Here is a 27,986-nt window from a genome sequence, read left to right as displayed (position 1 = left end):
GTTAAATTCTTTTGTAGCAGAGCGGAGCCCCGCGGCAGAAAGTAAATCGAAGAGAAGCACCGCACTCGCAATCAACGCCTCCCCAAGTAAGCTAGCTCCCTTTTCACTAATTTCAATACTCCACAGTTTGAGATCCACATATACTCAAATTCAGTCCTTCTTTTTAACAGCTGGGGTAATATATTGAAAAAACACCGCAATGGAGCCAAGCTGAGCCTCAAACGTTAAAAAATACATTCCACAAGTAAGTCGCAGCCCAAAAACGGGTACAGACAATATGCCCTCTGTTCCATTTTTTTAAAAAAACAATGCAACAATGTCCTCTTTTTTGACAACAGGTTCAATATTAATATATCAATCAAATTTGACCGCACTACGCAGGAACAAAAAGGTAATTGCATGTTCCTCATAGTGTGAAGCCACACAATAATCTACAGAGGAAGGATAGGAACTAAAAGAAGTCTTTTTTGTTTTTTGTTGTTTTTTTTTTCTCAAACACCAGGTACCCAGGTTGCCCTGAGGAAAAACCCGTGTAAACACATACTGGGTTTGGAAACGCGTCGGCTTTTCCAAAGGAATTATTCCTTTATCTCACTCCACCAAAGGCAGACTTAACAATTTATTAACTCTTGGAACAATGCCTAGGGTGGTTCATAATCCTGAATATCCAAAAGAAATAGACATATAGGATTATTGTTTATACTTTCTGGTGTACCGATGAATTCATTTTCTTTGTGTTTGTACATATGAATGTCATGTAATGTGCATATATTGATTTGCAGCAGGTAACAAATGTTTTATGGTTTTTGACAATGTGTCTTGTATGTTAGGACATTAAGTTTACTTGTGTAAAGGTGATGTTGAAACCTCGTTTTCTAAACAATGTAATAATTTCAAAGATGTATAAATGGTAATACAAACATGAGCTTCATAATTCAAGTATAAGCTCAGTTGCTGAAAATTAAATAGCAGCATTTAAATCCGAGACCAGGCACCTAGTCTTTTTTCAGACATTCATATCTGTGCATAGATCGCCGCCTAGTGTTGGGTCCGGATGATCGCACATTGTTGTCCTGGAAGAGTCTTTGAAGTATCACGAGATAGGTGACTCCTCCCCTGGACTACAGTGCGCATGGGCATCGACTCCATCCCCAGATTGTTTTTAGCCATTGTGGCAAAGATGGAGTGTAACACCGTAAGTGATGACCATGCTAAGAGTAATTCGAAGTGAGGGCGGGCGATATGATTGTCAGCAGCCCTACATGCCAAGAACAGATGCATACTGTTAAGTAGCATATTCAGTTCGAGGCATGTGGGCTGCTGAATTTATATCTGTGCATAGAATACATAGCAGTCCCTCCATTAGCGGCGGCCGCCTGTGCCAGTTACAGCAGTTTGAAAAAGTGTTTTTAGAACAGCCTGCCCTACAGCTGCCTGCTGTTTGGAGTGCACATCTACATAGTAGTGTTTTTTAAATGTGTGTGTGGTAGACCATGTGGCTGCTCTACATATGTCTTCTAAAGGAATATTTCCAAGGAAAGCCATGGAGGCCCCCAACTTTCAGGTGGAGTGGGCCCTTGGGGGGACCGTTATAAGTGCGCTTGGCTTTTTCATAGCAAATTTGAATGCACTTAACGATCCACCTAGCTATACCTGCTTTGGAAATGGGGTTGCCTTTGTGTTGTGGTGAAAAGGCAACAAACAGTTGTTTTGTTTTCCTAAAATCTTTAGTCCTATCAATGTAGTACATTAAAGCTCTCTTGACGTCTAGTGTGTGGAGCATCCTCTGCCACTGACCCAGGATTTTGGAAGAACCAGGCAGTTCAATAGTTTGATTGATATGGAACTGTGAAACTACCTTAGGAAGAAATTTAGGGTTAGTGCGAAGCACCACTCTGTTGGAGTGAATTTGTTGGAATGGCTCTTGGATAGTTAGTGCCTGGAGTTCACTAACGCGTTGCAGTGATGTAATCGCTATCAGGAAAGCCACTTTCCACGTCAAGAACTGAATCTCGCAGGAATGTTGAGGCTGAAAAGGTGGACCCATCAGTCTGGTGAGGACCACATTTAGGTTCCATTCAGGAGCTGGCGGGGTCCGGGGAGGAATGACTCGTTTGAGTCCCTCCAGAAAAGCTTTAATGGCAGGCACTCTGAAAAGTGAGAGATGCTGCCTGTTTTGTAGATAAGCTGCTATTGCGGACAAATGTATACGAATGGAAGCATAGGCCAGATTGCATTTGTATCGATATAACAGATAACAAATGATGTTGTGAGTAGACGCGTCGAGCGGGTTGATGTTGTAGTCTGCACAATAAATGACAAACCGCTTCCATTTCGCCGCATAGCATGCTCTGGTGGTGGGCTTTCTTGCCTCCCTTATGATATCCATACAGTCTGGAGGCAAATTGAGGTAGCCAAATTCTAAGACCTCAGGAGCCAGATCGTCCGGTTGAGCTGGTGCGGATCTGGGTGCTGAATGTCGCCATGGCTCTGCGTCAAAAGCCTGGGTGTGAGGTGCAGCCTTTGTTGCGGTACCATGGATAGTTCTAGAAACGTGGTCTACCATGGTTGCCGTGCCCACGTCGGAGCAACCAGGATGAGCGTCATAGAGTGTTGCTTCAGCTTGCGTGCCACCAGCGTTATTAGAGGTGCTGGGGGAAAAGCGTACGCAAAGATGCCTGACCAGTTCATCCATATCGCATTGCCCTGCGACTGTGGGTGTGGGAACCTGGCGGCAAAGCTTCGGCATTTGGCGTTTTCCTTTGTGGCAAACAGGTCTATCTCTGGATGACCCCACTGCTGGAAGTACTGGCGGAGTACTGATGGATGTATCTCCCACTCGTGCATTTAGTGGCTGTACCTGCTGAGCAGGTCTGGCATCTGATTGTCCTTGCCTGGGAGGTGTTCCGCCATGAGGAAGATGTTCCTCTGAATGGCCCACTTCCACATGCTCTGAGCCAGATGAGACAACTGTGGAGAGTGTGATCCTCCCTGTTTATGAATGTAGTACATGGCTGTCATGTCTGTCTGGATCAACACGACCTTGTTGCACAGATGTACTTTGAATGCTTTCATCGCCATGAAGATAGCCATCAGCTCTAGAAGGTTGATGTGCATCTTCTTTTGTTGCGTTGTCCATAGTCCCTGCACTGTCTAGTGGAGTACATGAGCTCCCCAACCCTGGAGAGATGCGTCCGTTGTCAGAATGATCTGTGGCACAGGCTCCTGGAACGGTCGTCCCTTGCAAAGGTTTTGTGGATACCACCAATGCAGAGAGTTGTATGCATGACCGGTTACCAACACTAGGTCTTTCAACTGTCCGTGAGCCTGATTCCACTGACGTGCTAAGCACTCCTGAAGCGGACGCATATGTAGTCTCGCGTGCGGGACTATGAAGATGCAGGAGGCCATCATGCCTATCAACTGCATGAACACTCGTGCCGGAAGCGAGTGTTGCGGTCTGAATTTCTTTATCAGCAATTGAATGCTATCGATTTCTCACTGATTTTGGCTGTGCTTTGGCTGCCAGTGTCTATTGTCGCGCCCAGATACTGCCGTACGTGGGCGGGCTGAAGGTGGGTGGGTAATTCAGTGAGAATCCCAGATCGTGAAGAAGGTGAATGGTGTGGGACATGTGGGCAGCACACTGCTGGGACGACTTTGCTTGGATAAGCCAGTCGTCCAGATAAGGGTAGACGTGAATGTCATGTCTCCGTAGGTGTGCAGCCACTGTCGCCAGGCAGGCTATTTATAAACACCCTGGGTGCCGTCGTCACTCCGAAAGGGAGGATCATGAATTGGTAATGCTGATCCTGAATGGTGAATCTGAGGTATTTTCTGTGTGACGGGTGTAGCGGAATATAAAAGTATGCATCCTTCAGATCTAATGTTGCGAGGAAATCTCCCTGACTGAGCAACGGTTGAACCTGCTGCAATATTAGCATGTGAAAGTGTTCTGATAGAATGTACTGGTTTAGGGGCCTGAGGTCCAGTTTGAGTCTGAGGGACCCGTCCTTTTTTGGGATCAAGAAGTACAGTGAGTACACTCCTGTGCCTCTTTCTTCCACAGGCACAAGCTCGATTGCTCCTTTTTGCAGCATGACGAGTACCTCCTGCTGCAATGAGTGCAAATGCTCTGTGGACATAGGACGGTGTCTTGGGGGTATGTTGGGTGGAGTGGATGTTAACTCCAGACAATAACCGTACTGGATAAGCTTTGTGACCCACCTGTCTGTGGTGATGGACTTCCAGACCGGCAGGAACTGTTGGAGTCTCCCCCCGACCGGTGTTGTATGGTCGGGGGGCAGGTACAAGGCGTCACTGTTTGTTAGTGGCGGAGGACCTGGAGCTGTTGTTTCCACGACCTCTGCCCTTGGCGCTGTTTCCACGATAGCCACCTCTACTTTGTTTGGTGTATGTGGTTTGCGCACCACTTTTATTGTACTGTGTTTGCTGGGACAGCTGGCCTCTGGAAACACCTCTATTGCTTGAGCGACGAAAAGAACCACCCCTGAACTGCTGCGACTGGAGAGCCCCCATAGACTTTGCTGTCTGTGTCCTTCTTGATTTTCTCCAAGGTGGTGTCCACCTCTGGGCCAAATAAATGATCAAGGTTTACCGGCTGATTCAGTATGGTAGTCTGTATCTCTGGCTTGAACCCGGAGATTCTGAGCCAGGCATGTCGCCTCAACATGACACTTGTGTTAACGGCTCTGGCCGCGGTGTCTGCAGCGTCCAGTGCACGTTTGATAGAAGCTTCCCTTTCTGTATGAGCATCTCTGCTGCCTCCTTATATTAAGCTGGCAAGTGTTGTAACAGGGTCTCCAGTGTATTCTAATGGGCCCTGTCCTATCTGGCTAAGAGTGCCTGAGTGTTTGAAATGTGCCAGATATTGGCCGCTTGAGCTGCCTCCCTTTTTCCCGATGCTTCTAGCACTTTAGATTCTTTATCGGGGGAGGAGCATCACCTGTTGTTTGTGAGTTAGCCCTCTTCCGGGCATTAGAAACAACCAGAGAGTCCAACGGCAAATGTCCCTTAATGTAGGTAGGTTTCCCAGGCGCCAGTTTGTGCTTTTTTTCAATTCTGGGGTTTATCACCCTGGCCCTTGTAGGCTCCTTAAATATCTCTCCAGCATGTTTCAAGACACCCTTCAGCATAGGCAGAGTCTTGACAGTTCTCTCTGAGGTGGAAAAGGTGTCAAACAGAAAATCCACTTCAATAGGGTCAGCATGGAGCTGGACATCATGGTTTTTGGCTGCCCTTTCAATCAGTGCATTAAACGCCGCTGAGTCTTCAGTAGGCGATGTTTTTACAGCATACACATGAGTGTCTGGGGCAGTGTGTGGATCCCCTGGGTCAGCAGCGTCCGCCCAGGGTTCATGATGATCTTCTGGATCAGTGTCCACAGGGTAGCTGTACTCCTCATCGTCACCTTCCCCTGTCTCAACATCCGAGTAAGTGGGCGAGACATCTTGGCCACGTGAAGATATAGGTTCTACAAGAACGGGTGTTGTAGTAGAATCCTTCTTCTTTTTCAATGGGATTTTATGACTCCATAGGCTGTTCCGGGGCGATCTTTCGTTTGTAAAGAGAAAGTCTGCCTGTGTCGGCATCGATGAATTGTTCCTGTTGCTCTTCAAGCGAGGGTTGTCGATGCTTTGTGGCCGGTACCACAGTTGTGGGCTTCTGTCCGTGGACACGGTACCACTTTCGGCGGCAGCGTGAACTGGAAGGGCGCCGACGTCTTTTGAGGTTTACTGGCAGGCTTTGGAGGTGGAGTATCCTTTGGTCCGACAGCCGAAGCCTTCTCCTTAATTCGAGTCCTTCGAGGCACCGCCAGGCATGGACTCGAGGGTTGTACCACTTTTAGCCTTGTCTGGTCGACGCGTAGGATCGAGAACCTTCTGAGCGAGTCCTTTGTCGGTGTCGACGGTCTTCGGTGCCGATTTTTTCGGTTCCACGTCCTTGACCCGTGCTTTTGGTGTGCCAGTCTTTGGCTCGACGCCCTTTAGCGTCCGCACCGGGTCGATAACACCTTTATGCTTCGTCGGTGCCGATAGTTCTGAGGACTTCGAGTCGACCAAAGCAATACGCACTTTCCGTTTCGATTTCGCCTCTAATGCTTTGGGTTGCGTAGACACCGAAGCTTTCTCTTTCGGTTTCGATTTGGCAACGGGCGGCTCTTTAGAAGTGTCCGAAGCCGGGCCCGAAGGCGGGGCTGTAAAACCCAGTGGAAGATCTTGGGTAAGGCCATGTGGCGATTCCTCGACCTGAGCTTTATGAAGCGTCTTGGCCCCAGTATCAGTTTGCGGGCCTAGCTCTTCGCTTGAGCTATCTTCCATACCCCCAAATGCCCCATCGTCGTCTCCTACCTCGTCGACGACTTCTTCAGTATCGACCATCTCAATATCAGCATCGTAGCTGTAGTCTATCTCCGATGCGGGATCAGACAGGTTCTCTCAAACCTCCCGCTCTGCTCCGTCATCGTCCTCGGCATCGAAGATGTTCACCGGGTCAGGTGCCGTCTGCTGGGCTTCCTTGCATGTCTAAGTCGAATCGTCTTCTTGGAGCGGAAACGAGAAGAAGCCATACAGCTGGCTTCATCGTGATCCGGCGACAGGCACTTGTTGCACACCGGGTGGACGTCGATGTGAGGATATTTCGAGTTGCACACTGGACATCTTTTGAACGGGCTCCGTTGCATGATGGTTCGTCCATAAGGCCTCTGGCGTCGACCGGGCCTTCAGTGCCGAAAAGCCACGCAGCTCCTCTGGATGTCAGCCCGGGATTGAGCTGGAACAGAACCGGGCACCGATCGCAAGACCATACAGACGATAAACTAAAGGCCTTTTGGCCAAAAAGAAAGTTGTTTATCGATTCCGAACTTGAGTGAACCAATAGGCATCCGAACCCAATGGGGGGAAAAAACTATCTGGGGATGGAGTCGATGCCCATGGGCACTGTAGTCCAGGGGAGGAGCCCCCTTTCTCGTGATACTTCGAAGACTCTTCCAGGACAATGTGTGATTATCCGGACCCAACACTAGGCGGCGATCTATGCACATATATGAATTTAGCACCCCACATGCCTCAAACACATACTCTACTCAAACATGAATGTTTCATTCAAAATTAGGTTTTGTTATCTGTTTTTAACATGAAGGCACATAGTTATTGTTCCTGCATTTGACTCAGAAAACTCCATCTTACCCCAGTCATTGCGACCTCACCTTGCCTGGCAGCGGCTCAGGGAACGAGGGAAGCACAGCTCTGTTAAAAAGGAGGCAAAAACAAGAAAATAGGGATTGCTTCCTGTCAAATGAAAAGTATGCACACCAGTGCAAATGTCATATCCATAATGGTTAAAAAGTCGATGTTTCAGTTGTTGTATACAGGGCTGAATAGAACATCTAGAGAAAGGTTTGCCCTTAGCCTCTCCTGACGCTTAGCCTGGAAGATAGTCTAGTAGCAATGCATAGTGTCACGGAGAAATACGCGTCTTATGCAGACAACCATTAACTTAATAGTTAAGGTTGCCACCTATCACGTAAGGGTAATGACAAATGCTCTATCGAGTCTCACACCGCTGATGAGAAAGTTAAGTTATGATGGAACCGGCGAAGGAAATAGCCGCCCAAAGCATACAGCCTGAACCACCATATGCGTATGAACTGTCACCTAAACGCCCACCAAGAGAACGCTTAGCGTGTACTGACTGATAGGATGTAGCAAGAGGAAATGACTGCCAGTACCTACAAGCTGCTGCTCGTGCGGAATAGGAAACTGCTTAGTGCGCAGAGCAAACTCACCTCTCCGTCGGTACTTCTTCGCCGGCTTCTGAGCCAACTGGGGAGGTACCCGAGCAAAGGGTGAGCCGCGCGTAAGAGCGGTGTCCCAAGCGTAAGAGCGGTGTCCCAATTGGATCTTGAGAATCCAATGACATTAGCTCAAAGGCCACTTGTTTGTTTACATCCTACGCGGAAGTGCTGCCTCGTATTGAGGCAGCATTCTGATAGGTGGGAGACAATCCCAAGTTAAAAGTAGCTTGGAGTGCTGGCCTTTCTTCACGCTAATAGTGGCTGTAGTCAGAATATTTACACATAAAAATGTGATATTAGCGTCACAATATTTATTATTAAATTTTGAACAAATTAATACAGACACGCAGATGTTACGTTTTAGCGATAATATGGTGCTCGTCGAAACAAGTTAGTGTGTGATTCAGAAGTAATTAGTTACTTACCTGTACACTATAGTTCTCCAGTATTATCTTTCATATATTCACATGCTTGTATCTTCCCCGTCGTCATGGTGGGAGTCTCACAGTAACAGAATGACCAAAGCAGTATCATAGAGAAGAAAACTGCATAGAAAGCCCATAGGGACTGTAGTATTTGGTAACCAGACCGCATTGTTAGGTCCAAAAGTCAGCCGATCAGCATTGCTGCCCTGCCCTCACACTCCCCAGCAGAAGCTTTCTGCCTCAGATTTCCGTCCCAGAGTGAGAGACATGGATAAATACGGGGAGGTGGGCGGGCGCATGTGAATCTATGAAAGATAATACTGGAGAACTATAGTGTACAGGTAAGTAACTAATTCCTTCTCCAGTATTACATCTTTCATAGATTCACATGCTTGTATCAGAGTAGTAAGTAGTGCTCTCAAAACCTGCAGCGTTTCCAGGATAGAACCCAGAAGGAAGTTCTGCAGCTGAAACATTGTTAGAACATGATCTTAAAATACACAGGGCAGACAGGAATAAAAAACAAATTCCCCTTTATAACATATTGTGCAAGTTCTCGAAAGAAAACATATTAAAACCATCTGTAACGATAAAAGATTATATATATATATATATATATATATATATATATATATGTATGTATGTATGTATATATATATGTATGTATGTATGTATATATATGTATGTATGTATATATGTATGTATATGTGTATATATGTATGTATATGTGTATATATGTATATGTTTATGTGTATGTATATGTATGTATATGTATATGTATGTATATGTATATATATGTGTATGTATATATGTGTATGTATATATGTGTATGTATATATGTGTATGTATATATGTGTATGTATATATGTGTATGTATATATGTGTATGTATATATATATGTATATATATATGTATGTGTATATATGTATGTGTATATATGTATGTGTATATATGTATGTGTATATTTGTGTATATATGTATGTGTATGTATGTGTGTATGTGTATATATATGTGTATATATATATATGTATATATATGTATGTATGTATATATGTATGTATGTATGTATGTATATATGTATATATGTATGTATATGTGTATATGTATGTATATATGTATGTATATGTGTATATGTATATGTATATGTATATATGTGTATATGTGTATATGTATATATGTATATATGTATATATATGTATATTATAGAATATTAACAGAGAACCTAAGTATACCTTATTGAAATAGACGTTTCAGAACAGCTTGTCCCAATGCGGTGTCCTCTTTCCACGCAGTGTCCACAGTAGTGCTTGGTAAATGAATGCATACTCTTCCACGTCGCCGCTCTGCAGATGTCGGGCAGTGACACTCCTGCGAACAAGGCCATCGATATCGCCATCTTCCTTGTGGAATGAGCATTCACCCTGGAATGAAGCGGCTTTCCAGCTTTTTCATGACATTTCATGATAGCCAATGATATCCATCTGGCGATACTCAGTCTTGACAGAGGGAGCCCTTTCCTTTGACCTTCAAATGCAATAAATAACTGCTTGGATTTGCAGAATGTTTTTGTTCGTTCAATGTAGAACTTCAAACATCTAGCTATGTCCAAAGAATGCAAAACTCTTTCTGCTTCACATGAGGGATTGCTGAAGAAAGTAGGCAAAATATTTGGTTCGTTAAGGCGAAAAGAAGTAGGGACCTTGGGTATAAATGTAGTATTTGTCCGTAATATAACCCTGTCCTGGCGAAATTGAAGAAAAGGCTCTTCCACTGAAAAGGCTTGAATTTCGCTAACCCTCCTCGCCGATGTAAGGGCGAGCAGCAGGGCTGTCTTCCTTGACAGGAATTGTAAGTCTGTCTTTTGTATAGGCTTGAAAGGTGGCCTCATAAGTTGCGCCAACACTGTATTGAGGTGCCAGGGCACTGGCGGGCTCTGAATGGGTGGAAAAACTCTAAAGAGCCCTCTAACAAACTCCTTTATCAGTCTGTAAGACCAGAGACACGGCTCATCTGATACTCTCCTGAATCTTGATATTGCAGCCAAATGCACTTTCAACGAGGCATGTGACAGACCTGCCTTTGATAACGACAGCAGGTAAGGCAGAATACCTTCTGGGGGTACCGTCAACGGGTGTAGACTTTGACTGGCACACCAGTGACAGAAACATGTCCATTTTGCTGTGTATGTCTGGTTGGTAGACATAGCTCTAGATTGCAATAGAATTTGTCTGCAGTCTTGTGGAATGCTCATGGCTTGGAATTCCCGCTCATGAGGTTCCATGCGGATAATTTTAGTGATGCTAGGTCTGGATGCAGAATTTGGCCGTTGCTCATCGAAATGAGGTTCTGGAATGTCGGGAATTGCTCTTTGTTGCCTTTTGCCATCTACAGCAGATCTGAAAACCATGCCTCTCGGCCAAGCTGGTGCTAAAAGAATGACATGACACGGTTCTGACCTCATTTTGCAAATCACTCACAGTATTAAGGGAATTGGTGGGAACGCGTAAGTGAACATTCCCGTCCAGTCTATGTGAAATGCATTTCCCTTGGAATCCCGCTGAGGGTACCTGGATGCAAACTGATCGCATTTCGAATTGTCCCGGGTTGCGAACAAGTCGAATGTTGGTGTGCCCCATCTTTGAAACACTCTGTGAAGCTGAGTGTCGTGCAGTTCCCACTCGTGCGACACACTCGCCGTGCGACTCAGGACATCTGCCCGTGTGTTGAGAATGCCCTGTATATGCTGCACCTGAATAGAAATGTCGTGGCTTATCAGCCATTTCCAGATTCTTTGCACCAGTGCAGAAAGTTGCTTGGATCTTGTTCCTCCTTGCTTTAGAAGATAAAACATAGTCGTGGTGCTGTCCGTTTGAATGAGCACCGACGAGCTCCGGATTCTGGGAAGGAAAGCTTGGAGTCCCAGAAACACCGCTTTGAGCTCCAACATATTTATGTGAAGCTGTGCTTCCCACTCTGAACAGCGGCCCTGGATCTCCAGCTCCTGAAGGTGTGTGCCCCTTCCTTGCAACAAAGCATCCATAGTCCTCACATATTTGCGATTCTGAGGTACAAAATTCAGACCTTGATTTAAGTTCTTCTGAACCTTCCACCATGACATGGCCACCTTCATACGGTGAGTGATGGTAATCCAATCTTCGAAGGTTCCTTTGGACTGAACCCACTGCTCGTCCAGATGTTCCTGCAGGGGTCTCATTTGAAGACGGCAGTTTGGAACCAGTGGGATGCAAGAGGACATTATCCCCAACAAGGATTTGTACATCCGTACAGAAGTGAACCTTTTTGTCTGAAGGGATGTTGCTAGGCCCATTATCTTTTTCATCCGTTTTTCGGACGGGTATGCTTTCGTTGCCTTGGTGCATATCCATGCCCCTAGGAATTGGATGCCCTGAGCTGGAATCAGTGAAGACTTTTCCAAGTTGGTTCTTAGGCCTAACCGATGGAACAGGCAGATGCAGCACTGAAGGGACCTTCTGTACCTGTCACCAGCCAATCGTCCAGATATGGGTAAATGCAATGCCCTCTTAACCTTAAGTGGGCCGCCACCAAGGCCATGCATTTGGTAAACACCCTCGGGCCGATTTGAGGCCAAATGGCAACACCTTGAATTGGAAATGGAGACTCTCCACAGCGAATCTTAAATACTTTCTGTGCTTCCGATGAATTGGGATATGGAAGTACGCATCCATGAGATCCAATGACGCCATGAAGTCTTTCTTTTTTAACATTAGGAGGATCTCTTGCAACGAGAGCATTCGGAAGGGAATTTTCTTTATGTATTGATTCAGACCCCTCAAATCCAATACCTGTCTCCACTTAATAGTATGTTTCTTCTTGATGAGGAAGAAATGCGAATAGAAGCCTTTCCCTCTGTGTTGTTGCGGTACTTCTTCTATAGCCCCCTTCTGCAAGAGTGATTGGACCTCCTTTTGCAGCTCCTGACGATGTTGGTGGTGCACCGGGGGATGATCTGGTGGCATTTCCACAAACTCTAGGGTATGGCCTCTGCTTATTACGTCCAAAACCCATTTGTCCGTTGTTATGGACATCCAATTTTCGAAGTAGTGAGACAGAAAGTGGTCGTTTTCCGGGATCTACTGTGTGGGGAGCGCCGGCCTGAGATCATTGTCGTCTGTTAGATTGTTGATTCTTTCCTCTATTGGAAGACTTACCCCTAGACTGCTGCTGGAAAGAGTAGTTGGAGGGCCTATACTGATTTCCTGTATTATATTGCCTACATCCTTGTTGGTTATAAGGCTGATATCTGTTGGTTTGATATGAAGACCTCTGATTAGATTGACCCCTTGCACCTCTTTTACGAAAGGACTGGAACCGTCCTTGCTGAAGGGATCCCAGCGCTCTAGCTGTATCTGTCTGACTTGATACCCTGTAGCGCTTCGTCTACATGCTATCCAAAAAGATTTTCGCCATCGATTGGCATGTCAACAATCTTCGCCTGCACCTCCGGACGAAAGGATGTTGCCTTTAGCCAACCCTGTCTCCGAAGTGAAACTGCTCCTGTCATCTGTCTGAAGGCCATAGAGGAAACATCCATGGCAATGTCAATAGATTCCAATGCCGACTTTGCCCCATCGCGGAGGATAGCAGCTGCCTCTTCTTTCTTATCCTTCGGTAGTGCAGACAGAATGGGTGCCAAATCCGACCACATTTGCCTGTTAAAACGGCTAATATGTGCCATAGCATTGGCTGCTTTAATCGTAGAGGCTGCCATGACCGCAAACCTCTTCCCGGCTCCATCCATCCTCCGTCCTTTATCTGGCGGCACCATTGAAGTAGCAACTGGATTCTTTGAATTCCTCTGTGCCCCCTACGTCACCACCGACTCTGGTCTCGGGTGTCCTATCAGACAGGCCACAGCAGACTCTGGTGCTCTATATTTCTTTTCGATTCTAGGAACTGAAACCGCAATGGAAGCCGGTGTCTTCAAACTTTTTAGGGCCTCTTCCCAAATGTGAGGAATAATCGGGATTTAGCGGGCAGATTTCCTGGCGTCCTCTTTGAAATCATATAAGAAACATTCAGTTTCTTTAACCTCCATTTCCAAATCAAACCTCTTAGCTGCTTTTTCCATAATGTCATGGAAGCCTCCAATATCCTGAGGAGGAGAAGTGGTTGGCGGTGGTGAAGGGGCCGACGGCAAAATGTACTCAATCCACTCCTGCCCCGTAGAATCTTGTATGAGTTCACCTTCCTCAGGTTGCTCATCATCATCAGTATCCGTCAGATCGTCCCTGATTGTTATTACTGGTGGTGATCTCACAACCTTCTCATGAGGAGTAGATTGAGTCTTTGGAGGTTGCGTTGTAGCCGCCGGCGTAGATGACGGAGGCGCATTTGCCTCTGGAAAACGACGATAATAGTCGTTAATCATGAACCTCAGGTTAGAGACAAGAGAAACAGGTATGGAGACTGACTGTTCTCGCGACTCCTCTCCAGATTCTTCTTGTTGCTCATCGTCCTCATTATAGATACAGGTCTCCTGGAAAGATTCATATTTTGTAGATTGAGCTCTCTCCTTGAAGGAAAACACCTTCTGCATCTGTGTCCTGGCTCTTTATTCTAAGTTGTGAAGGGCTATAGGCCGCTCCTCACTACTCCTCTCCTTCTGAATCGTGTTCCAGCAAAGAAAATGAGGGTAGAGGTGTAATCTGCGTCCACGACGTGAATTCTGCATATTTGCTTATGGTCGCCGAACCCCTCGGCGACTGAAATGAACGAATGGATATCAAAGTCTTAGACTGTGGTGATTTAACAAATATGCTACTTACCAGTATGCATCTGTTCTTGGCATGTAAGGCTGCTGACATTCATATCTGTGCATAGATCGCCGCCTAGTGTTGGGTCCGGGTGATCGCACATTGTTGTCCTGGAAGAGTCTTCGAAGTATCACGAGATAGGTGGCTCCTCCACTGGACTACAGTGCGCATGGGCATCGACTCCATCCTCAGATTGTTTTTAGCCATTGTGGCAAAGATGGAGTGAAAGTAAGAGAATGATGACCATGCTAGAAGTATGTGTGAATGCCGCAGCTGGTACAGGCGCCGGGGAGGAGGGCGGGCGATATGAATGTCAGCAGCCCTACATGCCAAGAACAGATGCATACTGGTAAGTAGCATATTCGGTTCGAGGCATGTGGGCTGCTGAATTCATATCTGTGCATAGAATACATAGCAGTCCCTCCATTAACGGCGGCCGCCCGTGCCAGCTGCAGCAGTTTGGAAAAGTGTTTTTAGAACAGCCTGCCCTACAGCTGCCTGCTGTTTGGAGTGCACATCAACACAGTAATGTTTTGTAAATGTGTGTGCGGTAGACCATGTGGCTGCTCTACATATGTCTTCCAAAGGAATATTTCCAAGGAAAGCCATGGAGGCCCCCAACTTTCGGGTGGAGTGGGCCCGTGGGGGAATAGTGAGAGTGCGCTTGGCTTTCTGATAGCAGATCTGCATACATTTAACGATCCACCTGGCTATACCAGCCTTGGAAATGGGGTTACCTTTGTGTTGTGTCGCAAAGGCAACAAAGAGTTGTTTAGTCTTCCTAAAATCCTTGGTCCTATCAATGTAATACATTAGGGCCCTTTTGACGTCCAGTGTGTGCAGCATTCTCTCCGCCAGTGACTCTGGATTTTGGAGGAACACAGGTAGTTCTACAGTCTGGTTGATATGGAACTGAGACACTACCTTAGGAAGGAATTTAGGGTTAGTGCGAAGCACCACCCTGTTAGAATGAATTTGAATAGATGCATCCAGCGGGTTAATGTTGTGGCCTGCACAATAAATGACACACCGCTTCCACTTCGCCGCATAGCATGCTCTAGTGGTGGGCTTCCTTGCCTCCCGGATGATGTCCATACAGTCAGGAGGTAAGTTGAGGTAGCCAAACTCTAAGACCTCAGGAGCCAGATCGCCAGGTTGAGCTGTTGCAGATCTGGATGCTGAATGTCGCCATGGCTCTGCGTCAAAAGCCTGGGTGTGAGGCGCAGCCTTTGATGCGGTACCACGGACAGTTCCAGAAATGTGGTGTACCATGGTTGGCGAGCCCACCTTGGAGCAACCAGGATGAGTCATCGAGTGCTGCTTCAGCTTGCATGCCACCAGCGGTATTAGAGGTGCTGGGGGAAAAGCGTATGCAAATTTGCCTGACCAGTTCATCCATATCGCATTGCCTTGCGACTGTGGGTGTGGAAACCTGGTGGCAAAGCTTCGGCATTTTGCGTTCTCCTTTGTGGCGAACAGGTCTATCTCTGGATGACCCCACATTTGGAAGTACGGGTGGAGTACCGATGGATGTATCTCCCACTCGTGCATTTTTGTGGCTGTACCTGCTGAGCAGGTCGGCCATCTGATTGTCTTTGCCTGGGAGGTGTTCTGCCATGAGGAAGATGTTTCTCTGAATGGCCCACTTCCACATGCTCTGAGCCAGATGAGACAGCTGTGGAGAGTGTGTTCCTCCCTGCTTCTGAATGTAGTACATGGCCGTCATGTTGTCCGTCCGGATCAACACGACCTTGCTGCACAGATGTACTCTGAAGGCTTTTAGTGCCATGAAGATCGCCATCAGTTCCAGAACATTGATGTGCATCTTCCTTTGCTGTGGTGTCCATAGTCCCTGCACAGTGTAATGGAGTACATGAGCTCCCCATCCCTGGAGAGAAGCGTCCGTCGTCAGGATGATCTGTGGCACAGGCTCCTGGAACGGTCGTCCCTTGCAAAGGTTTTGTGGATTCCACCAATGCAGAGTTGTATGCCCGACCGCTCACCAACACTAGGTCTTTTAACTGTCCGTGAGCCTGAGTCCACTGACGTGCTAAGCACTCCTGAAGCGGACGCATATGTAGTCTCGCGTGCGGGACTATGGAGATGCAGAGGCCATCATGCCGATCAACTGCATGAACACTCGCGCTGGAAGCGAGTGTTGAGGTCTGAATCTTTGTATCAGCGATTGAATGCTGTTGACCCTCACTGAATTTGGCTGTGCTGTGGCTGCTAGAGTGTTTATCGTCGCACCCAGATACTGCCGTATGTGGGCGGGTTGCAGGTGGGACTTTGGGTAATTCAGTGAGAATCCCAGATCGTGAAGAAGGTGAATGGTGTGGGACATGTGGGTGGTGTGAGAAGTTGGCCTGATATGTAGTGCTCACTATTCTAGTGATCACTGTGTATCATTCCAAACGACCCTTATTGATGATTGGTTGTAAGTCAACCGTTAGACCAGCTATCCTAGTAGCATGGACAAGAGCAGTCTTTAGGCTAAACTCTAGAGGGCGTGTTAAGCCAGCTGTTATACCATCACATATACCCCTTGAACACCAAGTGAAAGGACACCACACAAGTTGTTATGAAAATAAAGTATATTTATTTAGAACACAACAGCCCTGGACTCTTTATGAGGACAGGGCGCTAAGCACAATACAAAGCTCTTATGAAAACACTCAAAGTCGCACAATTTACACAAATGCCCGAGGGGCACGAAAAACCATAGACTTTGTCTATAGACTTTGTCTATAGACATAGACTTTGTCCCGCATCCCGCGTGAGAGTGCACACTCTGCACCCGAGTCCCCTAGGCCTCCTACTAGTAATCTGAAGGTTCAGTAACGTAGTCCTAGCGATTCCAAAGCCTATTAGTCCAGTACTTACCTGCTAGTAATTTCGCATTCCACTTTTGTAGTATATGGTTTTTCATGCCCCTCGGTCATTTGTGTAAATTGTGCAACTTAATGTATTTTCGTAAGAGTTTTGTTGTGTGCTTAGTACCCTGTCCTCATAAAGAGTACAGGGCTGTTGTGATCTAAATAAATACACTGTTTATTTTCATAACACTTGTGTGGTGTCCTTTCACTTGGTGTTCAAGGGGTATATGTGATGGTATAACAGCTGGCTTAACACGCCCTCTAGAGTTTAGCCCGAAGACTGCTCATATCCATGCTACTAGGATAGCTGGTCTATAAGGTTGACTTACAACCAATCATCAATAAGGGTTGTTTGGACTGATATATAATGTTCACTATTCTAGTGAGCACTTTGTATCAGGCCAACTTCTCACACCAAGTACAGCAGTACTTTGTGTAACCAGGACCTGTAAATTAAAGGCTACTAGTGGACCAGCAGTGCTAATTTTGCCACCCACTTAAGGAGCCTTTTACACATCTCTCAGTCCTGCCAATGCAGCCTGTGTATGTAGTTGTAAACTGCCAATTTGGCCTGGCCAAATACACCTTTCTCCAGGCCTGAACCTTTCTTTTTCTAGATCTACAAATAGTAAGTGGACAAACCCTTGACTGGAATGTAAGAAAAATCGAGGAGGTTGTCCAAATACTTTGCAAAGGATTAAGAGATGGTAATGGGGGAAATAATAAAACCAAAGTAAGTAATAGAAAAATAGGTAAACTAACAGGCTGGCTTACAAAAGAATGTCTGGAGAAGAAAAGAGAAGTCAGGAGAATGGCCCGCCGGTTTGCCCGAAATGGGAATCAGGCCAGTGGAAAGGACTTAGTGGCCCTAAAAAGAGAGTACAACATGTTAACAAGGAGGGTAAAAAGAGAATTTAAAGAAGGATGTTGGGTAAAACTTCTAGAGACGATTGAAACAAGGAACCTACGCCAGTACTGGCAACTAGTGAATTCAGCAGCAGAAGGCCACAAAGGGGCAATGAACTGCATTGTTGAGGAGGCGGCCTGGGAGGAATATTTACAGGACCTGTATAGCGCAAAAACAGATCAGGAAGAGAACCTGTACACAGATTGGAGCGGTCTGGTAGTAGGTATGAAACCTGAGTTTTCTGTCGATGAGGTTAGAAAAACGATAGAGTTTAAACCTTACGAGAGCGGCAGGCCCTGATAACCTCCCGGCACTGATAATCAAAACACAACCAGACTGGTGGGCAAAATTTGTTCGAGGCATGTGGGCTGCTGAATTCATATCTGTGCATAGATCGCCGCCTAGTGTTGGGTCCGGATGATTGCACATTGTTGTCCTGGAAGAGTCTTCGAAGTATCACGAGATAGGTGGCTCCTCCCCTGGACTACAGTGCGCATGGGCATCGACTCCATCCCCAGATTGTTTTTTTCCGCCATTGGGTTCGGATGTGTTTCGGTTCCCTCTGTCGGAATCGCTAGTTGTTTAACTAACTTTGCTCGAGACCAAAAGGTCTTTAGGACTTGCGTTGGTATTGTCTATCGTTCGGGTTGTATTTCCTCGGCTCCGAACCAGCACTGCCCTTCTGCGTGCTTTCAGCGCGGACGGGCCTACATGACGCTCCAACCTACTTTCATCATGGAACGTAGTCCATTTAAACGGTGCCCGGTGTGTGCCTCGAAGTATCCGCATATCGACGTACACCCGGTGTGCAACAAGTGTTTGTCTCCGGACCACGACGAGGCCAAGTGTATGGCCTGCTCCAAGTTCCGGTCAAAGAAGACACTCAAGCTCCGTCGAGCTGCGCGCCTGGAGGCCCAGCGATCTGCACCACCTCCTACGGACATCTTCGACGCAGAGGATGCCGGCGACGACACTATCCAAGAGATCACAGGATCTAACCCGGCGTCGGAGGTCGAGGACGACTACGACGCGGAAGATGAGGATTTCGATGAAGTCGTCGAGGAGGTAGGAGACGACGACGGGGCCCTTGCCACCGTGGAGGATAGCTCGGACGAGGAGCTTCCTCAGACTGACTCCGGGGCCGGCCAACATTCTAAGGCTCAGGTCGAGGGATCGCCTTCGGGCCTTACCCAAAGCCTTGATTCCCGTCCTACGGCTCCGCCATCCGGCCCGGCCACGGACATTGATACGGCACCACTCACGGTACAGAAACCGAAAGTGAAACCATCGGTCTCAACGCCAAGCGTATCGAAACCGAAAGCGCTAGTCGCGCTGGTTGGGTCGAAGATGGCCAAGATGGCCGTCGAACTCAAGAGCCACGCCAAAATGGCCGACCCGAAGGCTACTGTATCGAAGCCGAAGGTTAAAAAGACAGACGCAGCTGCATCGGCGCCGAAGACGGTCGACACACAAGGGTCGCCTCAATCCCACGAAGGCCGCCGACCATAAGAAGGCCAGTCTCGACACGAAGAAGCGGCAGGACGACCCCAAGTCTCTCACTGCCTCGCTTCCACTCGACAAGGCCAAGGGGGCAACGACGTCGGCTCCGAAGACCGCGTCATTGGTCGCCGTCCCGAAACCAGCTTCAGAAGACTCGCTCGAGCCGGTGCGTCCCTCCGCCTCGTTCACAAAGAAGGTTACTGAGTCCCTTCAACGTATTAGAGAGGGGGCCGCAGCAGTCGAGCCGAAGGACCCTGTGCCGCCCATGCCTCTTCAGAAACGGGCGAAGACGCCAGCGCCTATTCTGTTCACGCGGCCGCCGAAAACGGCGCCGAAGGCTTTCACACCAAAACCTGCGGCCGGAGTACCCGTGAAGATATCTTCGACGCCGAAGGCATCGCTAGTGGTCCCAAGCCTGCGGCATCGACCGCTAGCAGAAGAGGAGCGTCAGGAGGTGATCGACGCCAACACAGGCAAGCTCTCTCTCCTTAAGAGAAAAATCACCCCTGAACCACAATTGGAGCATTACCAAATTCCACTTAAGGAAAAGATGGACTCTGCTGGTGCTTCTGCCTCTATGGAGCCTGTATCACCACAGGCACATGAACTCTCGCCCACTCATTCCCATGTGGAGGAGGGTGACAGCAACGACGAGGATGAGTATACCTATCCAGTCTACTCAGACCCAGAAGATGTGACTGAGCCATGGTCTGCTGGTGGCGATCCTGGAGACCCGCAATCAGGGCAGGAGCCTCAGCTTTTTTCAGCCAAGACTTCCCTAACAGAAGACTCTGCAGCTTTCAATGCACTCCTTGAAAGGGCGGCAGCCAATCATGACGTCTATCTCCATGCTGACCCAGTGGACGTCGACTTCCTCTTTGACACCTTTTCAGTCTCTGAAAAAACTGTTAACTTTACCAATGCTAAAAGGGGTGTTGAAACATGCGGCAGAAGTCTTCAAGGAGCCCACCCGAGCAAGAGTCATCAACCCACGTATTGATAAAAAGTACAAGGCAGCGCCCACTGATCCTACTTACATCAAAGGACAGTTGCCTCTGGACTCCCTGGTTGTCTCCAATGCACGCAAACGAGCCAACTCTCAAACTACGGGTGATGCTCCTCCCCCAGATAAGGAATCCAAAGTTTTTGAGGCTTCGGGGAAAAGGGTGGCTGCGCAGGCAGCCAACATATGGCGCATATCCAACACACAGGCGCTACTGGCGCGATATGACAGGGCACACTATGACACTCTAGAGACCCTTTTACAGCACTTACCCGATCAGTATAAGGAAGCAGCAGAGATGTTGATACAGGAGTGGAAGCTTATCACCAATGCTTCAATTAAGTGCGCTCTGGACGTGGCTGACACCGCCTCACGAGCAATTAACATTAGCGTTCTACTTCGTAGGCATGCATGGCTCAGGATATCCGGTTTCAAGCCAGACATTCAGACTACCATCTTGAACCAGACTGTCAACCCAGACCACCTGTTTGGCCCAGAGGTTGATACCACCCTCGAGAAAATGAAAAAGGACACCGACACTGCAAAGTCTATGGGCGCCTTGCAGTCCCAGCAGTTTCGGGGTGGTTCTTTTCGTCGCTCCAATAATAGAGGCACCTCGAGGGGTCAACTGGCACAGTCAACACAATTCTACAAAGTAACACCCAACCTTCCTATTCCAACAAGGGTCGGGGTGGATACCGTGGCAACAACGTCAAGGGCAGAGGACGTGGAAATAACAGCTCCAGGTCCTCCACCGCCAACAAACAGTGACGCCTTGTCACTGCCCCCGACCACACAACACCGGTCGGGGGGAGACTCCAGCAGTTCCTGCCCGTGTGGAGGTCCATCACCACGGACAGGTGGGTCAGATCTCTTATCCAATACGGTTATTGTCTGGAGCTCACATCCACTCCACCCAACATACCCCCAAAGAACCGTCCTATGTCCGGCGAGCACTTGTTGCAGCAAGAAGTCAACGTCATGCTGCAAAAAGGGGCAATAGAGCTCGTGCCCCTGCAGGAAAGAGGTACGGGAGTTTACTCCCTGTACTTTCTGATTCCAAAGAAGGACGGATCCCTCAGGCCCATCCTAGACCTCAGACCGCTCAACTTTTACAATCTGTCAGAACATTTCCATATGCTCACGCTGCAGCAAGTTCTCCCATTGCTTCAGCAAGGGGACTTCCTAGCAACTCTGGACCTAAAGGATGCGTACTTCCACATTCCACTGTATCCTTCACACAGAAAGTACCTCCGGTTCACCATTCAAAACCAGCACTACCAGTTCAAGGTTTTGCCTTTCGGGGTCACCACGGCGCCCAGGGTTTTCACAAAGTGCCTGGCAACGGTGGCGGCGCATCTAAGACGTCAAAACATCCACGTCTACCCCTATCTGGACGACTGGCTCATACAAGGGAAGTCGGACCAGCAGTGCGCCGCCCACGTGTCCCACACCATTCACCTTCTGCACGATCTGGGGTTCTCACTGAATTACCCAATATCCCATCTCCAGCCCGCCCACATACGGCAGTATCTGGGTGCGACAATCAATACTCTGGCGGCCACGGCGCAGCCGAATTCAGTGAGAGTCAACAGCATTCAATCGCTGATCCAAAGATTCAGACCTCAACACTTGCTTCCGGCAAGAGTGTTCATGCAGTTGATAGGCATGATGGCCTCCTGCATCTCCATAGTCCCACATGCGAGACTACATATGTGTCCGCTTCAGGAGTGCTTAGCACGTCAGTGGACTCAGGCTCAGGCAGTTAAAAGACCTAGTGTTTGTGAGCGGTCGGGCATACAACTCTCTGCATTGGTGGAATCCACAAAACCTTTGCAAGGGCCGACCGTTTTTAAGAGCCTGTGCCGCAGATTATCCTGACAACGGACGCTTCTCTCCAGGGATGGGGAGCGCATGTACTCCAATACACAGTGCAGGGACTATGGACGCTACAGCAAAAGAAGATGCACATCAATGTTCTGGAACTGATGGCGATCTTCATGGCCTTGAAGGCATTCAAAGTACATCTGTGCAACAAGGTCGTGTTGATCCGGACGGACAACATGACGGCCATGTACTACATTCAGAAGCAGGGGGGCACACACTCTCCGCAGCTGTCTCATCTGGCTCGGAGCATGTGGAAGTGGGCCATTCAGAGGAACATTTTCCTCATGGCAGAACATCTCCCAGGCAAGGACAATCAAATGGCGGACCTGCTCAGCAGGCACAGCCATCAAATGCACGAGTGGGAGATACATCCATCAGTACTCCAACCGTACTTCCAAAGGTGGGGTCATCCAGAGATCGACCTGTTCGCCACAAGGGAGAACGCAAAATGCCAAAGGTTCGCCGCCAGGTTCCCACACCCGCAATCGCAAGGCAATGCGATATGGATGAACTGGTCAGGCAGATTTGCGTACGCTTTTCCCCCAGCACCTCTGATACCACTGGTGGCGTGCAAGCTCAGGCAGCACTCGATAACTCTCATCCTAGTTGCTCCAACGTGGGCTCGCCAACCATGGTACACCACGTTTCTGGAACTTTCCGTGGTACCGCATCAAACGCTTCATCTCACACCCAGCCTTCTGACGCAGAGCCATGGCGACATTCAGCACCCAGATCCGCAACAGCTCAACCTGGCGATCTGGCTCCTGAAGTCCTAGAGTTTGGCTACCTTAACCTTCCTCCCAATTGTATGGACATCATTCGGGAGGCTAGGAAGCCCACTACTAGAGCATGTTATGCGGCAAAATGGAAACGGTTTGTCATCTATTGCGCAAACCACAACATTGATCCACTAGATGCTTCTATTCAGAACATCATCTGTTACCTGTTCCATCTATACAAGTGTAATCTGGCATATACTTCCATTCGCATTCACCTGTCTGCGATGGCCGCATACCTCCAAAATAGACAGCACCTTTCACTTTTCAAAGTGCCTGCCATCAAAGCTTTTCTGGAAGGCCTCAAAAGAGTCATTCCGCCACGGACTCCACCAGCTCCTGAATGGAACCTCAATGTGGTTCTTACAAGACTGATGGGTCCTCCCTTTGAGCCACTACATTCCTGCGAGATTCAGTTCTTGACATGGAAAGTGGCTTTCCTTGTAGCAATTACATCGCTACGGAGGGTTAGTGAACTGCAAGCCCTCACAATCCAAGAGCCTTTCTTCCAAGTTCATTCAAACAGGGTAGTGCTCCGCACTAACCCAAAATTTCTACCCAAGGTTGTGTCTCAGTTCCACATCAACCAAGCCATTGAGTTGCCGGTGTTCTTTCAAAATCCAGAGTCACTGGCGGAGCGGATGCTCCATACACTTGACGTTAAACGGGCCCTAATGTATTACATTGATAGGACCAAGGATTTTAGAAAGACTAAGCAGCTTTTTGTTGCCTTTGCGCCACATCACAAAGGTAACCCTATTTCCAAGGCTGGTATTGCTAGGTGGATCGTAAAATGTATTCAAATCTGCTATGCAAAGGCAAAACGCACTCTTACCATTCCACCTAGAGCCCACTCCACCAGAAAGTTGGGGGCCTCTATGGCTTTCCTTGGAAACATTCCCTTAGAGGACATATGTAGAGCAGCCACATGGTCTACCACACACACATTTACTAAGCATTACTGTGTAGACGTGCACTCCAAACAGCAGGCAGCTGTAGGACAGGCTGTTCTCAAGACACTTTTCCAAACTGCTGAAGCTGGCACGGGCGGCCGCCGCTAATGGAGGGACTGCTATGTATTCTATGCACAGATATGAATTCAGCAGCCCACATGCCTCGAACTGCAAATGCTACTTACCAGTATGCATCTGTTCTTGGCATGTAGGGCTGCTGACATTCATATCGCCCGCCCTCCTCCCCGGCGCCTGTAGCAGCTGCCGTGTTCACATATCATTTCATGGCATGGTCATCTTTCACTGAGTTTCACTCCATCTTGGCCACAATGGCTAAAAACAATCTGGGGATGGAGTCGATGCCCATGCGCACTGTAGTCCAGGGGAGGAGCCACCTATCTCGTGATACTTCGAAGACTCTTCCAGGACAACAATGTGCAATCATCCGGACCCAACACTAGGCGGCGATCTATGCACAGATATGAATGTCAGCAGCCCTACATGCCAAGAACAGATTCATACTGGTAAGTAGCATTTGCATTCGCGGACATGTTTCAAAAAATACTAGAAACCGGGAGATTCCCCGATACCTGGAAAGGGGCCATAATGCGGCCCATACATAAGAAAGGGGATATGCATAGTCCTAAACTATAGGCTAATCAATTTACTTGACATTGGGGAGAAGGTCTTCGCCAAAATAGTACTAGGCAAATTAAAAAACTGGGTAGAGACAAATCGAATTATCCCAGTGGAACAGGGAGGATTTAAGGAAGGCCATTCCACAATGGACCACTGTTATGCCCTTTGGGCGCTGGCCCGGAAGTCGATAGAGCAAAGGGGAAAGTTGTTTTGTCGACTTCCAGGCTGCCATCGACTAAGTGGATCGCCGGAAACTTTGGGAGTGCCTGATTAAATATAATATCCCAACTGACCTATTAGCGATATTAAAAGAATTACATAGAGGAAACTGGGCCCAAGTAGTAAAAGATACACAGGGGGCACTCACAAGGAAAATAGCAATAGACAATGGACTCCGACAGGGCTGCGTGTTAGCTCCTCTACTCTTTTCAATCTTCCTAGCAGACTTGCCGGTAGCATTGGAGGTGGAGAAGAGTGCTAGCCCCAGAATGAGTGGTAAGAAAGTATCATGCTTATTGTATGCAGACGATCTCGTTATCACTGACCAGACACAGCTGGGGCTACAGAGGAAATTAAATGCTTTTAACGAATACTGCAAGAGTAAACTGCTAATAGTAAATATGGACAAAACAAAGGTTATGTGCTTTGGTTAAAAGCCAAAGAGCTTTTGCTAGTATCTAGATAAAACTAAATTAGAAACAGTAAAAGAATATAAATATCTGGGCCTATGGTTCGAATCATCCTTAAAATGGAACAAACATGTAGAAAACCAAAATGCAAAAGCTTCTTCCTCTATTTGTGGGTTGAAAAAATTTAATTAAACCTACAGAGATATGTCACATAAACCCATGATAAAAGCTTTTTCAGCCATGGTCCCCCCACAAGTATTATATGGGGCAGAGGTCCTATTCCTTAGTGGTAAAGGGGATTCGAATCGGGAGGAAGGTAAAGCGGTAAAAACGCTACTGTCCTTGCCAAAGTCAGCCATGCTACAGGCAATTAGACTCAAAACAGGACTGATAGGGTGGAATACCCAGACCAGAATGGCTGTGGCTAGATTTTGGAAACGGCAATCTCTAAGGAAGCGCAAAAGGTGTCACACTGGTGTAGTGGGGAAATACAACATAGCAATCTAAGATGGGCAGCTGAGGCAAAAAAGAAGATAAGAGACAATTTGTTGCCTAGATGTGGGTACAACCCAAAGAAGCAGTCTTTACAAAAGTGACACTTAGACAAAAAGGAAGGGAGCACTCAAGGTCACAGGACCTAGGTTATCTAAGAAACAAAAATTCGGTAAAAAACATGATAGAAGTGTGGGAAACCGATATAGGATATCCATACCTAGAAGCACTCCCGAACTATGGATTTAGGTGGGATATTTTAAAAATGAGAATTGGCATTATCCCCTGGCGAGTGGAGGAGAAAGTCACGGTAGAAATGATGTACCCAGATGGTTTTTGCAAGTGCGGTATGGGGTCTAAGTGTGTGATAATGCACAATCTTCTTGACTGTCTCAGGTATGTTTAAGAGAGAAAACTGATTCTGCGACCCATATGCAGAAAATATAACACAAGAGCGAGAGCCCAAGCAATCAATTTAGTGCTAAGAATGGAATATCTAGAAATAGCTATAGCTCTGGGTTATTACCTGAAGGAAATTAATCAAATGGTCAGGGGAAAGCTCAAAGATGTGTAGTGAGAAACCCCAGTTACCCTGTATACAATAAAAGAAGAAGAGTAACTTAGGCAGGACAAGTCCAATGGGTTTTAGTACCTTTTAATCTCCTTACAGCAATGGTGGACTGCTGAAGATAATGAACAGCCCAGACTTTAAAAGTCTAAGATGATTCGGATTTTAAGTAGAATGTTCTGTATGTTTTATACCTTTTTTAAGATTTTAACAAAAGTTGTACACTGTTTTACTAATAACTAATTATGTATAATATCCTGAATTTTATTTGATTTGGTTTTAAAGACTAAGGTCTAAATAAACAGTCTTTCTCTCTCTCTCCCTTTCTTTTTAATACATGTCACCCCAGGATAAGCCCTAAATAGCCCTTATGGCAGGAAGCATTGGATTTCACAAGTTGAACATTTACTTTAAAGTTTTACATTTCCTAGTAGTGAAAAACTCTCATTCATGTTTTACTTCTGCAAGGCCTATCTCTCTCATAGGATAACATTGGGTTACCTTATTATATTTAATAATTAATCACTCTTGATAGGAAGTATGTAGGGACATATGTGCTTTATAATCTGAGGAATTGTAATTTAAAACCTTCTTTAATTGTAATGTCGGATTTTAAGGTACAATTCTGAAAATGTTTTAAACTGCATATGTCTGGTTTTCCCGATTGTATTTTTGTTGCGTTCTTATTTTAATACATTTTACTCTATTTCTCAAAATTGGTGTGGGATCTTTCTTGTGTTGTGTTCACTTTATTACTGTTTGTGTGCTGCATAACAACTTTACATATTGCCTTTGTTGAGCTTGTCTAATTTGTGCTAAGGTACCAGAGAGTTAAGCACATATTAATTTTGTGTCTTTTTGTGTTACACCCTGAAAGAAATTTTAGTTCTTGCTTGAGAAGGGCTACACTTCCTCAACCAATAACGCAATTTCTCACGTTCATAATCTGGCCTGTTTTTGGACAGCCGTTAATATGATAATTGTATTCTATTTTGTGGTTTATATTAACTAGAAATGTGCAGTTCTATGTGTATTTGAACCTTGACTGGCTTTCCAAATATAAATATGGAGAGTCCACTAGTTGCTACATTCTTCAATGACCTTTGTTTTGGACCCTCTCTTCTGTACCTCTAGGCACAAGGTCCGTCATGCTCTAGCTCAGCTCTCTTCAGTCATGCTGAAGAATGAGACTCTAGATAAATGGCCTCAGATATTCCAGTACATGCAACAGATGTCACGAAGCAATGTGCCTGAGCAGAGACAGGTAATATGAATTCTGACTTCTTACGTATGCCTCAAATTTTTATAGGACCGTGTTAATATCAACGAAGATCTGCATTTGTTCCGATGTTACCCTCATTGTTTCATCTTTGTGAGAAAGTATTTTGTATTTACTTCTCCATAGCCCAGAACGGCAGCAGAAAGATCACTACATGCGATCAGTATCACACAAGTCTTGAAATGTTATTTACAAGTCATCAGTCCTCTCTGGATTCTCTCAAATATGTATAATCAGCCTAAAATCTCTGTGCACTTTTGAGAACCGCAGAGCACCATTATTTCAAATGATTTAGAAGTAAAAAAATAATTTGCATTTCTTTTTTGGTTTTCATAATCATTTCCAATTAGCCAAATTAGGAATATAATGTATGACTGAAAGCACCTCTGAAATAGTCCCTTTTTAACACTTGAAGTACAGAGAAAAATAAGCCTGTAATAG

The 27,986-nt window shown here is 46.7% G+C and overlaps 1 protein-coding gene across 1 annotated transcript in view; it reads left to right on the top strand.

Moving 5' to 3' along the window:
* IPO4 (importin 4) overlaps window positions 1-27,986 on the top strand; it is a 2,281,504-nt gene that overhangs the window by 394,129 nt on the left and 1,859,389 nt on the right. Inside the window, exon 5 of the mRNA XM_086923725.1 lies at window positions 27,401-27,530. Coding sequence (XP_086779851.1) covers window positions 27,401-27,530 — 130 coding nt within the window. The remainder of the gene's footprint in view (window positions 1-27,400; window positions 27,531-27,986) is intronic.

This window comes from Lissotriton vulgaris, chromosome 5, assembly GCF_964263255.1.
Source record: "Lissotriton vulgaris chromosome 5, aLisVul1.2, whole genome shotgun sequence".
In the NCBI taxonomy this organism is placed as follows: Eukaryota; Metazoa; Chordata; class Amphibia; order Caudata; family Salamandridae; genus Lissotriton; species Lissotriton vulgaris.
The sequence above is the reverse complement of the archived record's forward strand: the minus strand, read 5'-3'. Positions and strand labels throughout refer to the sequence as shown.